The following is a 12,875-nucleotide window of genomic DNA, read 5'->3' as shown; positions in this document are numbered from 1 at the left end:
CGACTGATTTTTTTTTTTTACAATGGACCTTCCATTGAGATTCTTCTCAAAACAATACTAATCCTGTATAGTACATGTATATTATTTCCTGAATAGGTACAAACAGGGATAAATATTTGGTGATTGGATGTGAAACTGCAAAAACTAATTTAAAACAATACAATATTTCAGTTTTAGAACTTTTAACAAAATGTTACAATATTGATGCATATCCTGCTGATCACTTCATCATGTCAACACGAATAACGTCTGCCAATATTTCTGTTTCATTTACATTACTCTAGTATTCAGACAGCTCCTGTACATGAGATGTTTAGTTTATGGTTATGCACATCACGTCTTTAAAGGATAAACCCAGCATTTCTTCAGTTTATCGACAATAATCTTCTCTCTTCAGGTTTAGTGTTCAGCGGAGGAGCCGTCCTCCCTCGAGTGCTTCCTGAGAGCACTGGGATGTGTGCGTAAGAGAAATAAGCAAAACAGCTGAGGGAAGACAGGAGAAGAGGAGGAAGGGAAGAAGAGAGCAGTAAGGAGGGAATTAATTTCGTTACACCTCCAGAGCCATCTGGCCCCAGACTCCATGAGCAATCATACCGGAAGGGGAGAAGCTTTTAGATGCAGAGGGACGCAAACGTGGGATGTGGGAGAAGAAGGAATCGAGAAATAGAGAGAGAGTGAAGTCTTCATGGTCATTAACAGCTGCAGCCCTCCTTCTGGGGCTGTGCGTCACTGCTGAGCCGGCCACCCTGGGGAGCGGTGGGCTTATGCTGGACCCCTGACTCGGCCGCGTTCAGGTCCAGGCTGCCGTCCTGAATGTTCTGGTAGATCTTCTTTGCGGCTTCAAGGAACGCATCCTCCACATTCTCGCCTCTGTTGGAGGGACATTTGCAGAGATGCTAAAGAGGACTGAAATGTGAAATACATTCTACAGATGAAGAGTGTATGCTGTGCCGGCAGATGGTCTAAAGGCCACTTACGTTTTTGCGCTTGCCTCGAGGAATAACAAACCTGTTTCAAAAAATTGGAGATGTGAAACTGAGCGTGGAGTGTCCTACAATGTACAATGAACCGCTTCATCATTTTGATCTAAAAGCAGTTCAGTTTAAAGGAAGTGTTCACCCAAAAATGAAAATTTGTTTAAAATTACCCTAGATGTAGGCGAGTTTGTTTCTTCATCGGAACAAATTTGGAGAAATTTTGTATTACTTCACTTGCTTACCAACTTGCTTTGCAGTGAATGGGTGCCGCCAGAATGAGAGTTTAAACAGCTGATAAAAAACATCACCATAATCCACATGTAATGACTCCAGTTTATCAATGAATGTTTTGTGAAGCAAAGCGATGAGCGTTTATAATAAACATAACCCATCATTAAGGCATTTTAACTTTAAACCATTGCTTTCTGCTAAAATACGAGACCTCTATTCATAATATTGCTTTCTCCAATAGAAGTCGTCTCGTCTTAATCAGTAGAGAAATATGCACAGATCAATCACTGTTTACAAGCGAAAACAGTCCAAAACAGTTCTAAACAAATATGTTTGTGGATTTTGCTGTTAGAACAACAGGGGATGGTTATGGACTGGTATTTTGGCCAGAACTGACATTTTAAAAAGCCTTAATGATGGATTTGTTTCTTACAAACATGCAGATTTCCGCTTCACAAGGTGTTAACTGATAAAATGGAGTCATGTGGATTATTGTGATGTTTTTATCAGCTGTTTGAACTCTCATTCTGACGGCACCCATTCACTGCAGAGGATCCACTGGTGAGCAAGTGCTGTAATGCTAAATTTCCCCAAATCTGTTGAGATGAAGAAACAAACTCACCTACATCTTGGTTGCTTTTAGCAAATTTTCATTTTTTGGTTAACTATTCCTTTAACAAAAACCACTTGCCTAAATAAGACCTTGAATATTCTAACTTGCGTTTTCTTCTTAACCAACCACCTTACCGTTTTCTTCAGCAAACTGCTTGGCCTCTTCATATGTGACATCACGCTGGGCTTCTAGGTCTGCTTTGTTACCAATTAGAATGATCACCTGAGGAAAGATTCAGATTGTCTTACACAGGCTCAAGTTTGGTCTTTGTGCAAACCACATCTGCAGTTAAAATATGTATGAAGCTCCAACACCATTCACTCAAATGGAAATGTAAAGGAATCATTTACCAAGTTTGGACTGTTGCTGAAGCTAATAAGGAACTTACAGTATTGGGATTGGTGAGATTCCTGGCATCAGTCAACCAGCTGCTGAGGTGATTGTATGTGCTTCGCCTGCAAACAACACGAATCGCATATGTTCCTTGTTGTGACTTTTAAAAATAATATGATAATAAGCGCAAATCAAAAGGTAACATCAAACAGGTAATGTCAATGCAATCAGAGCAGAATACTGGTCTACCTGGTGATGTCATACACCATGAGGGCCCCTGCGGCTCCTCTGTAGTAGCTGCGTGTGACGGCGCGGAATCTCTCCTGCCCTGCAGTGTCCCAAATCTGAAGCTTCACCTTCTGCCCACTCACTTCAATAATCCGTGTGCCAAACTCAACGCCAATAGTATGAGGACAGTCGGCCATAACTAAAAAGAGTGAATAAAAAAAAAAATTATTTTAGACTAAATAAAAGGACTTTTCATTACAAAATGACAAAAGGTTTGTAACCAATAATCAACATAAAAAGGATAACATATATATATATATATATATATATGGTAGTGTTGTCAAAAATACAGATTTTTTTTTTTGATACACAGATACTTATATGCTTCAAACTGTTTTGATACTCTTTTTCCACAATAGCTCATGATCTGGTAATTTTAGCATTTTATAGTGGCTCGATTCACAGTAAATGCTGTGAACTTCAAACTTCACAGTTTGCATGTGACCGTCCCTTGGGAAGATCGCTTGGAAGAAGCTTTTGAAAGGAAGCTCTCCAAGTATGAAGGACTCGTCAGCGACTGCAAGCAGGCAGGATGGAGAGCGAGGTGCATCCCAGTTGAAGTTGGATGTAGGGGGTTTGCAGCACGTTCCTTGGCCAGAGCCTACAGAGAGCTGGGCATTGAGGGAGCGAGCAGGAGGGTAGCTATACACAGCACCACAGAAGCAGCAGAGAGGGCTTCAAGGTGGCTATGGCTAAAAAGAGGAGAGCCATGGAGTACTAAGTAGCCAGCCAGCTGGACACAAGCTGGGGTCTGATCAGCCTCAGCTGGGTCACCTGGAGGAGGGTGTATGATGTTGAAAGACCCGAAACACCCGATGATTCCAGGAACATCACTGATCATGTGTCCAGCGGCATCAGAAGATGTATGTGCACAACATGCATTTAAAAAATTCAACATATACCAGTTAAGCTTTGTTTTCACATTCCATAATCTCCATTTTTGTGGACAGATCATTACAGCTTTTTTACAAGATTTGCAATCAATTGTAGATATGCAATTAAGATTTGTGATTATTTGACAATTTTGTGTTGTCAAAGAAAATCAAAAGGTTTCTCTGCAGTTTCCCACAGAAATAAAAGCTTAAGGCTTTAACTCTTACAAGAAACACAAAAAGTATTATAATTTTTCTACTGCAATGTAAAGTAAAATAATTAATTGTGAAAATAATTGTGAAATAATAATTTATAATAAAATTAAAAAATATATATTTTATTTTAGTGTAGTTGTATTACAATAGTAATATATTTCTGTTTTGGAAATAATAATACATATAAATTATTAATAATATATTATCATTACTATTAAATAATAGCTATTGGGCCTGAGGAATCTCAAAGACAATAGTTCATAAGAAAAAATACTTATTTGTTATGATTACGGTCAAGTAGATGAACTTAGATACTGTTCAAATTTTATGCCCTTAATGTTGTGGTAATTTTCCCTGTGGTATCAAAATGATATTGGATCGAATATTGATGTTTTGCAAGTTATTGTATCAAAATGATTAATTCCAGTATTGTGATAAAACTAGTAGGTGGTGTTAGCCTGTATCTCAAAATGCACTTTTGCCTTGTTTTAGCGTAATTCATACCACTCTTAGCACTTACATTTCTTTTCTGTGAACTGGTGGAGTAAACATGACTTTCCAACGCCCATGTCACCTATAAAGACACCAAATGGTTCATACGCATGAAAAAGACAACAAAATGTCCAAAGAAAGCATTAAATATTATGAAACGTTTATATAACATATTGTATGTTCTATAAGGCAGTGCACACGTAGTAGAAAACGGACTACTCACTTACCAATAATGATATATTTGAAAATATAGGAATAGTTATATGGTGCAGTCGTCATTTTTGCTCTGGAAAGAAGAAAAATGATTCAAAGCTTAAAATGACACATTAACCCATAAACAGTCGAAACAAACCAAATATTGAGAATTCATAGCAACAAAATGAAACCACACTGACAGCAATCCAGCAGCGCTCAGCTGACCGACTGTCCTACTATTGTCTATTAAGACACGTTTCCCTTTTCCTCCACAAGTTCACCTAACCTCGGTAGTGAGCGTTCAGGACAAATTCGGGATGATAACTATGCGGAAATGACAAGCAAACACGTTAGTTATGTAGATGTAAATGTATACGGGTACAGAGTAACGTGACACTGAGCTAAAGGAGCATAAACACTGACTGCAGCACTACAATCAGCCAGCGCCATGACTGACTAATCAGCTAATCACACACTGCTGTCAGAGGTCTCGCAGCTATATGCTAGACCACACCTAATTAAAATCACTCCAAAGTATTTTTAACGCTTAAGCCAGCAGCACTTGTCTTTCCGTGTCGCATTTCAGACGATAAATATGTTAATGTTGAGCATTAGAGGACTAGTTAGCGTTAGCTGACCTCGCGCTGAACCAAACCCAGAGATGCTAAAGCTAACAGCTACTACTAAAATCAGACCAGTAAAGCGTTAAAAACAGTGGCAGTCGTTAGTATCCAACGATTTTGAAACGTAGTATTGTGAAATGTGTCTTTTCATGTGTTTATCCTTTACCTAAAATATAAATTCAAGTGGTTTTTGGAGGTTTGGGTTGGTCTCGGCGTGTGTGAGCCGTCCGGCCGCTTTCTTCCTCTAAAAGTGCTGCTAGGATGAAAACACAAAACAGTGAGAGCAGCGACCTCTACTGGAGCAACAGCACCACACACACACACACACTCCTCTACTGGACTAATGTGCTTCCTCAAAAAATGGATGCAATAATAATCGTCACTTCACACAAAAAGCAAACCAAATACAAATGGTAAATAACTGCTTTTCCTAAAGTGACAATGTTCAAAAGCGAAAACAGAATATAATTGGTTCAGAAGGAAGAAGCTTTTCTCAAAAACCCAAAAAGAGTATTTTCATAAATGCCCCTTACGAAAATGAACCATAGTTAATAAAACCAAAAAAGCATGGTTACTATAGTTAAATCATGGTAACCACAAATTAACCATGGTTTTGCTACACTAACCATAGTTAACCATGGTGTTTGTGGTAAAACTGTGGTTATACAAATAGGCAAAAAAATAATAATAACTTATATACATACGTAAATACATACACTTTTACTATAATAAAACCATGGTTAATTTTCGTAAGGGGCCAAGTCCAGGCAAGCTGCCACACAGGTTTTAAAATAAACATAAATATTTATCATTTTAGTTGCAATATTCGTTGTCAGTTTAGCTCTTCCGTTAGCCTAATGTTTTGCCACGGTCTCCCCTTTACCATTATATGAATGGACAGAATAATATACACACGTTGTATTCTGCACGCTCGTTTTTTGTTGTATTTGTTGTACACGTTGTATTCTGCACACTCTCTAAAGCAAAACCTTTCTAGACATATAATGGCGCACTACACGGTGTCTCCTTTATTAAGACTGGTGCGATCAAGCCTCAGAGAATCAATGAAACAACTGAATCAGTGTAAAAATGTACTGTGCATTTGAAACTAAACATTGTATTATATAGTAACATCAAACCGCAAACTCTGCACAATATATGTGTGTGTGTGTGTGTGTGTGTGTGTGTGTGTGTGTGTGTGTGGTTGTTTTTCCCGGAAGAAAATGCATGTTCGTAGAGTTGACTAATGAGAGGAGGGGTTTCATATGCAAATAAAATAAACCTGTTGAAGATGTTACTCTCAGTACCTGCGGAAGCTCAGTGCTCAAACCTACAGCTGTCGTCCCGGACTCATCTGTTGATAATACCTTAAAAGAAAGCTTTACCCAGCAGGTAGGCATATTTCGAAAGCATTCTATTTCATGGGGCTTTAGTATAGAGACGCATTCATGTGTTTCCTGATGCATAGTCACCAGCTGATGATGCTATTAATTAATTACTTTTCTCAAGCATCACTCATTTACGGTAGGTAATGTATTTTTTGTGTGTATCTATTAATGCATTATTCTAACTGAAAAACTAAACTAGGGCCGGTTGCATAAACAGCCACTATGTTAAGAATGTGTCTTAAGAACTAGTTTGACCAACTAGCAGTTAGCCAAGAGATAATCAATCTCAGTTTTATGATTAAAATTGGGCCAATCTATGTTGTTGTAACTGACTTTAAACAGTTATGACCAGTCTAGAAGAAAACAAATTAGATGGCTAACTTTTTAAGACTAGTCTATTATGCAACCGGCCCTGATCTAATATAGACCAGTGGTATTTAAAAAAAATAATAATAATTCTCTATAAATACTGCAAATTATATTATCACTATAGTAACCAATAAACTGCATTTCATGTCAGATTATGCAAGCAGGGTAACTTTTACCTTTAACCTTTTTTATTGTCTACTCCTGAATGGCATACAGTGGTTGAGAACAGGTAAGTGTTGAAGTAAGCCAATTGTTGTGCTGCTGCACCTCTGCAGTGCCAAGAGAGACCCGCCCTTTCTGACTCTTCCTTTTTTCATTGGGGGTGGAGATCTCTGCCTGAGGGCATGACGAGACTCATCCACCTCATCATCCACCTCATACCAGGAGAGTGGTTTGATTGCGGAAGCATTAGAACAGTTTTAAAGATGCAGACAAAGTGTTGTAGACCGAGAGACAGAAACTGCCTTTTGTTTTCTTTTGATGGATCCGTTTAATAGGAAATGAAGAACAAAGTACACAATCCTTCCTCTGTTTAATCTTATTCTCAACAATAGACTTATGTGGAACACAAGAGCATGCAAAATATGGCTATTGTGTATGGCTGTTACAATAGATGTTGTTTTCAAACAGCACCATGGTGAACCACCCTGAATTTGAGAAGGCAGGGAAGCAGCCAGGCCTGCAGGTATGGAGGATTGAAAACATGGATTTGGTTCCTGTCCCTAAGAATCTTCATGGTGGCTTCTACGCCGGCGATACCTACCTCATTCTCAATACCATAAAGCAAAACTCTGGAAATCTACAATATGACCTTCACTTCTGGATAGGTGAGAATGTGGTTAGTGTAAATGTAAGGTCCTCTCACTCAGTAAATGGTGTGCATGTTCACTGAAAATCTGTTTATGAACATTGTTAATTGCATCTCCAGGTGATGCATGCTCAATGGATGAGAGTGGGGCAGCTGCTATCTTCACCGTGCAAATGGACGATTTCCTTGGAGGAAAACCAATCCAGTACAGAGAAGTTCAGGGATATGAGTCAAAAACCTTTGTAGGCTACTTCAAATCAGGCCTTAAATACATGGTGGGTAGAGTTAATACGTGTACCATGCTTTGATGCATATAAAATGTATTTGGATACTTGGTCAGTTCATAATAGCAAAACAGTAAATAATTTTTCCTTAAACTGCTTTTCATTTCTTCAGCAAGGAGGAGTTGCCTCTGGATTCAAACACGTAGCTTCCGGTGAAGTGAATGTGAAGCGAGTTCTCCATGTGAGTGGCAGACGTGTAGTCCGGGCCATTGAGGTACCCGTGAGTTGGGACAGCTTCAACAAGGGTGATTGCTTCATCCTAGACTTTGGACAGGTGAAAGATGATATGAATTAATTGTTGCCTTTTCTCTCTCTTGCATTTTATCATAAGGTATCCCATGTATTCATGCTGTTTCTCTTCTACTTTCATCAGGAGATATACCAGTGGTGTGGGTCCAAGTGTAACCAATTTGAGAGACTGAAGGCCACCAGTGTTTCCAAAGATATTCGTGATAATGAACGTTGTGGGAGAGCAAAACTTCTTGTATGTGAAGAAGGATCAGAGAATGAGAAGATGCTAGCGGTTAGTATAATAAAAGAAAGACGTTTCATTCATTCATTTTTGATATAGGTTAGTGCCTTAAGGCTAGAATACACCACACAATATTTGAAAAATTAAGCATCATATACTTGCTGACAACTGAAGATCTCACACTACCAGACCATCAAGTCATTCCAGACACAATAAACTCACACAGAGACATGTGCCTCATTGCTAGAAGTAAAAGTTTGTAAAATATCAAACATGCTTGATGTTTGACTGAACTGAACTGGCTCTGACTACCTCAACTAGTGTTGACTCTTCCAGACTGCAAATCAATCAAAAATCAGGGCAAACATTGTGTAGTGTATTCTAGCATTTAGTAAGTATTCAATATTATTTTCTGAATGTGAATGCTTTACTATATTTTGTCAGATGCTTGGACCAAAGCCTGAACTTCCTGATGCACAGACTGAAGACACCAAGACTGATGCATCCAACAGGAAGTCTGCAAAATTATACACGGTACAGTAAGCTATACTCTCTAGGTTTTCCCTGAGAAATATTGAAAACTTAACAAAATGGTTTATTCTGGTGGTCATTATTACCTAGGTCTCAAATGCCAGTGGCGGTATGTCTGTCACTTTGGTGGCAGATGAAAACCCCTTTTCCCAGAGTGCACTGCAGTCCACCGACTGCTTCATCTTGGATCATGGTTCCAATGGCAAGATATTTGTCTGGAAAGGTCAGCTGAGCACATCATTCAAATGAATTCCAAATTTGCATTTGGGACATGCCTGAATGAAAATCTTGCCCTTTTGTTTCTTTAATATAACAGGTAAAGAGGCTAATAAAGAAGAGCGACGTGCAGGTATGAAAGCTGCTGAGGACTTCATAAGTAAGATGGGCTATCCTAAACACACTGAGGTCCAGATTATCCCGGAGAATGGAGAGACTCCTCTTTTCAAACAGTTCTTCAAGTTCTGGCGTGACACAGACCAGACAAAGGGTATGGGACAAGCCTATGTGCCCAACAAAATTGCCAAGATCAAGAAAGTGCCCTTTGATGCAACATCTCTGCACAAATCAGAGGCAATGGCTGCTCAGCATGGAATGGTAGATGACGGGAAGGGGGAGAAAAAGGTAAATGTACTGTTGTGCAACAGATTGCAACTATCATGTGTTTTTTAAAGTAGACAAAATAATGGACAATTTGTCTTGTTTTGTTGCTTTGGAAAGATCTGGCTCATTGAGGGTTCAGACAAGGTTCCAGTTGACCCATCCATTCATGGGCAGTTCTTTGGAGGAGACAGTTACATCATCCTGTACAGCTACAAGCATGGGGGACGTCAGGGGCAGATTATATATATATGGTAAGGGCTACAGACCTACTGGAATCCATTCAATCTTTTATGAATGGCTGAACCTGTTTCTAAGCCAAGGTCTTTGTCTGCTCATGTTACACAAAAACACTCGGGTAACAGAACACGGTCTTTTAGTATCTCTTAGGCCCACCAGGCTAAGCTTCTGTTTGTCAATAGGATGAGTCATCACTGCAAAGGTTTATTAAATGGAGTTGTTTGTTATGTCCGCAGGCAGGGGGAAGAGTCCAGTCAAGATGAGAAAGGAGCTTCTGCCATTCTGGCTGCCCAGCTTGATACAGAGCTCGGTGGGAGTCCTGTGCAGGTGACAATTGCTTGGTGCACATTATTCACCTACTACTAAATTATAGACCAGGAGTGTCCAATCCTGCTCCTGGAGCGCAAATGTCCTGCAGAGTTTAGCTCCAACCTGCCCTAACACACTTGCCTGACGGTTTCTAGTAATCCTGAAGACCTTGATTAGCAGGTTTGGGTGGGTTTATAATCAGGATTGGAGCTCTGTCTGCAGTACACCAAACTAGAAACCCTTGATATACAGTGGGTATAGAAAAGAATCACCCCCCTTTAAAATAATCACATTGTTGCTTTTGTAGCCTGAAATGAAGAAAGAGACAGTTTTTGGTTTATCCAGCTGTATTTACTCCGTGCAAGTTATAAAATCCAAGTGAAAGATGTCACCATGTCAGAAAAAAATTTAAAGTAATTCAATTGTAGTCTCATCTGACATTACACCTTTTTCCATGTGGCCTCAGAATCTTCAAAGTGCGTTTTGGCAAAGCTCAGTCGTGTCCTGACAAGTGCTCCAGTCCCTGCTGCAGAGAAACACCCCCATAACAGGATGTTACCACCTCCATGCTTTACTGTAGGAATGCTGTTATTTGGATGGTGAGCTGTACTGGATTTCTGCCAGACATATCGTTTGGTGTTGAGGCCATATACTTCAATTTTAGTCTTATCTGCCTCAGAATCTTCAAGGTGTGTTTTGGTAAAGCTCAATCGTGACTGCATGAGGCCTTTCTTGAGGAGAGGCTTTTTTTTTGCACCCCCCCCATACAAGCCACATTTGTGGAGAATTTGTGATATTGTTGTCACATGCACACAATGACCACTCTTGTCAAATTCCTGCAACTGCTTCAGATTTGCTGTAGGCCTCATGGTAGCCTTTCTGACCAGTTTCCTCCTGGCTCTTTCATCCAGTTTGGAATGAAGTCCTGATTTAGGGAGGGTCTGTGTTGTACCAAATACCTTCCACTTTTTAATAATAGGCTTCATTGTGCTTCTAGGCATTGATAAAGCCTTTGAATTTTTTTTCAAGTCTCCTGACTTGTGCCTGTCCACAACTTTATCCTGGAGATCTTCTGACAAGGCCTTGCCACCCATAGTTGATTGTTTGCTTCAGCTGCACTGTATGGGAAAAGCCTATGTGCCCAACAAAATTGCCAAGATCAAGAAAGTGCCCTTTGATGCAACATCTCTGCACAAATCAGAGGCAATGGCTGCTCAGCATGGAATGGTAGATGACGGGAAGGGGGAGAAAAAGGTAAATGTACTGTTGTGCAACAGATTGCAACTATCATGTGTTTTTTAAAGTAGACAAAATAATGGACAATTTGTCTTGTTTTGTTGCTTTGGAAAGATCTGGCTCATTGAGGGTTCAGACAAGGTTCCAGTTGACCCATCCATTCATGGGCAGTTCTTTGGAGGAGACAGTTACATCATCCTGTACAGCTACAAGCATGGGGGACGTCAGGGGCAGATTATATATATATGGTAAGGGCTACAGACCTACTGGAATCCATTCAATCTTTTATGAATGGCTGAACCTGTTTCTAAGCCAAGGTCTTTGTCTGCTCATGTTACACAAAAACACTCGGGTAACAGAACACGGTCTTTTAGTATCTCTTAGGCCCACCAGGCTAAGCTTCTGTTTGTCAATAGGATGAGTCATCACTGCAAAGGTTTATTAAATGGAGTTGTTTGTTATGTCCGCAGGCAGGGGGAAGAGTCCAGTCAAGATGAGAAAGGAGCTTCTGCCATTCTGGCTGCCCAGCTTGATACAGAGCTCGGTGGGAGTCCTGTGCAGGTGACAATTGCTTGGTGCACATTATTCACCTACTACTAAATTATAGACCAGGAGTGTCCAATCCTGCTCCTGGAGCGCAAATGTCCTGCAGAGTTTAGCTCCAACCTGCCCTAACACACTTGCCTGACGGTTTCTAGTAATCCTGAAGACCTTGATTAGCAGGTTTGGGTGGGTTTATAATCAGGATTGGAGCTCTGTCTGCAGTACACCAAACTAGAAACCCTTGATATACAGTGGGTATAGAAAAGAATCACCCCCCTTTAAAATAATCACATTGTTGCTTTTGTAGCCTGAAATGACAGTTTTTGGAGTTTTTGGTTTATCCAGCTGTATTTACTCCGTGCAAGTTATAAAATCCAAGTGAAAGATTCAGAAAAAATGTCAGAAAAAAATTTAAAGTAATTCAATTGTAGTCTCATCTGACATTACACCTTTTTCCATGTGGCCTCAGAATCTTCAAAGTGCGTTTTGGCAAAGCTCAGTCGTGACTGCATGTGGCCTTACTTGAGGAGTGGCTTTTTTTCTTGCAACCCTCCCATACAAGCCACATTTGTGGAGAATTTGTGATATTGTTGTCACATGCACACAATGACCACTCTTGTCAAATTCCTGCAACTGCTTCAGATTTGCTGTAGGCCTCATGGTAGCCTTTCTGACCAGTTTCCTCCTGGCTCTTTCATCCAGTTTGGAATGAAGTCCTGATTTAGGGAGGGTCTGTGTTGTACCAAATACCTTCCACTTTTTAATAATAGGCTTCATTGTGCTTCTAGGCATTGATAAAGCCTTTGAATTTTTTTTTCAAGTCTCCTGACTTGTGCCTGTCCACAACTTTATCCTGGAGATCTTCTGACAAGGCCTTGCCACCCATAGTTGATTGTTTGCTTCAGCTGCACTACCAAGGACTGAAATGCTCCAGGAAGGCTCTTTTCATGCTGAGCTAATCAAAATGACCACAACTGATCACAGTTGAAAGTCAACTGGCTTTGTGTGCCATTGAGAAGGTGATTAGCTACAGCTGATTGAGTTTACAACTCATTTTAGGAGGGGGTGATCCTTTTTCCAACTCAGTGATTGTTTTTTTTTTTCTTCCTGACATGTTGGTGTTAGGCTATATCTTTCACTTGGATGTTATAAGTTGCACTGAGTAAATACAGCTGGATAAAACAAAAATGGTGTCCATTTTCATTTCAGGCTGCAGAGCAACAAAATGTGATTATTTTAAAGGGGGGGGATTCTTTCA

At 39.9% G+C, this 12,875-nt stretch overlaps 2 protein-coding genes across 4 annotated transcripts in view; one reads left to right on the top strand and one right to left on the bottom strand.

The window, feature by feature from the left end:
- Positions 1–7: 7 nt before the first annotated feature.
- LOC107688628 (ras-related protein Rab-14-like) lies at positions 8–5,157 on the bottom strand. Of its 2 annotated transcripts, none has more exons than XM_016486343.1 (8): positions 5,007–5,157; positions 4,250–4,308; positions 4,051–4,104; positions 2,404–2,581; positions 2,210–2,276; positions 1,956–2,043; positions 978–1,008; positions 8–870 (listed from the first exon to the last, which is right to left on the bottom strand). In XM_016486343.1, the coding sequence occupies exons 2-8, from the start codon at positions 4,299–4,301 to the stop codon at positions 693–695; spliced, it is 648 nt and encodes a 215-aa protein (XP_016341829.1). In that variant the 5' UTR covers positions 4,302–4,308; positions 5,007–5,157; the 3' UTR covers positions 8–692. The 2 variants fall into 2 exon arrangements, with proteins under 2 accessions (XP_016341829.1, XP_016341830.1); XM_016486344.1 differs by lacking the exon at positions 5,007–5,157 and adding an exon at positions 4,418–4,504.
- A 973-nt stretch (positions 5,158–6,130) lies between these two features.
- Positions 6,131–12,875, top strand: part of LOC107688626 (gelsolin-like) — a 9,877-nt gene continuing 3,132 nt past the window's right edge. Inside the window, exons 1-11 of one of the 2 annotated variants that reach the window (XM_016486341.1) lie at positions 6,131–6,232; positions 7,228–7,424; positions 7,526–7,680; positions 7,802–7,963; positions 8,063–8,212; positions 8,606–8,695; positions 8,783–8,915; positions 9,009–9,313; positions 9,410–9,436; positions 11,204–11,322; positions 11,545–11,635. In XM_016486341.1, coding sequence (XP_016341827.1) covers positions 7,232–7,424; positions 7,526–7,680; positions 7,802–7,963; positions 8,063–8,212; positions 8,606–8,695; positions 8,783–8,915; positions 9,009–9,313; positions 9,410–9,436; positions 11,204–11,322; positions 11,545–11,635 — 1,425 coding nt within the window. In that variant the 5' untranslated portion in view covers positions 6,131–6,232; positions 7,228–7,231. Of the gene's footprint in view, positions 6,233–7,227; positions 7,425–7,525; positions 7,681–7,801; positions 7,964–8,062; positions 8,213–8,605; positions 8,696–8,782; positions 8,916–9,008; positions 9,314–9,409; positions 9,544–9,765; positions 9,857–11,203; positions 11,323–11,544; positions 11,636–12,875 lie in introns of both variants that reach the window. The other variant, XM_016486340.1, reaches the window with a different exon arrangement.

This window comes from Sinocyclocheilus anshuiensis, unplaced genomic scaffold, assembly GCF_001515605.1.
Source record: "Sinocyclocheilus anshuiensis isolate Anshui unplaced genomic scaffold, SAMN03320099.WGS_v1.1 scaffold805, whole genome shotgun sequence".
In the NCBI taxonomy this organism is placed as follows: Eukaryota; Metazoa; Chordata; class Actinopteri; order Cypriniformes; family Cyprinidae; genus Sinocyclocheilus; species Sinocyclocheilus anshuiensis.
Note: the sequence above shows the minus strand (reverse complement) of the source record. Positions and strands in the feature narration are given on the sequence as shown.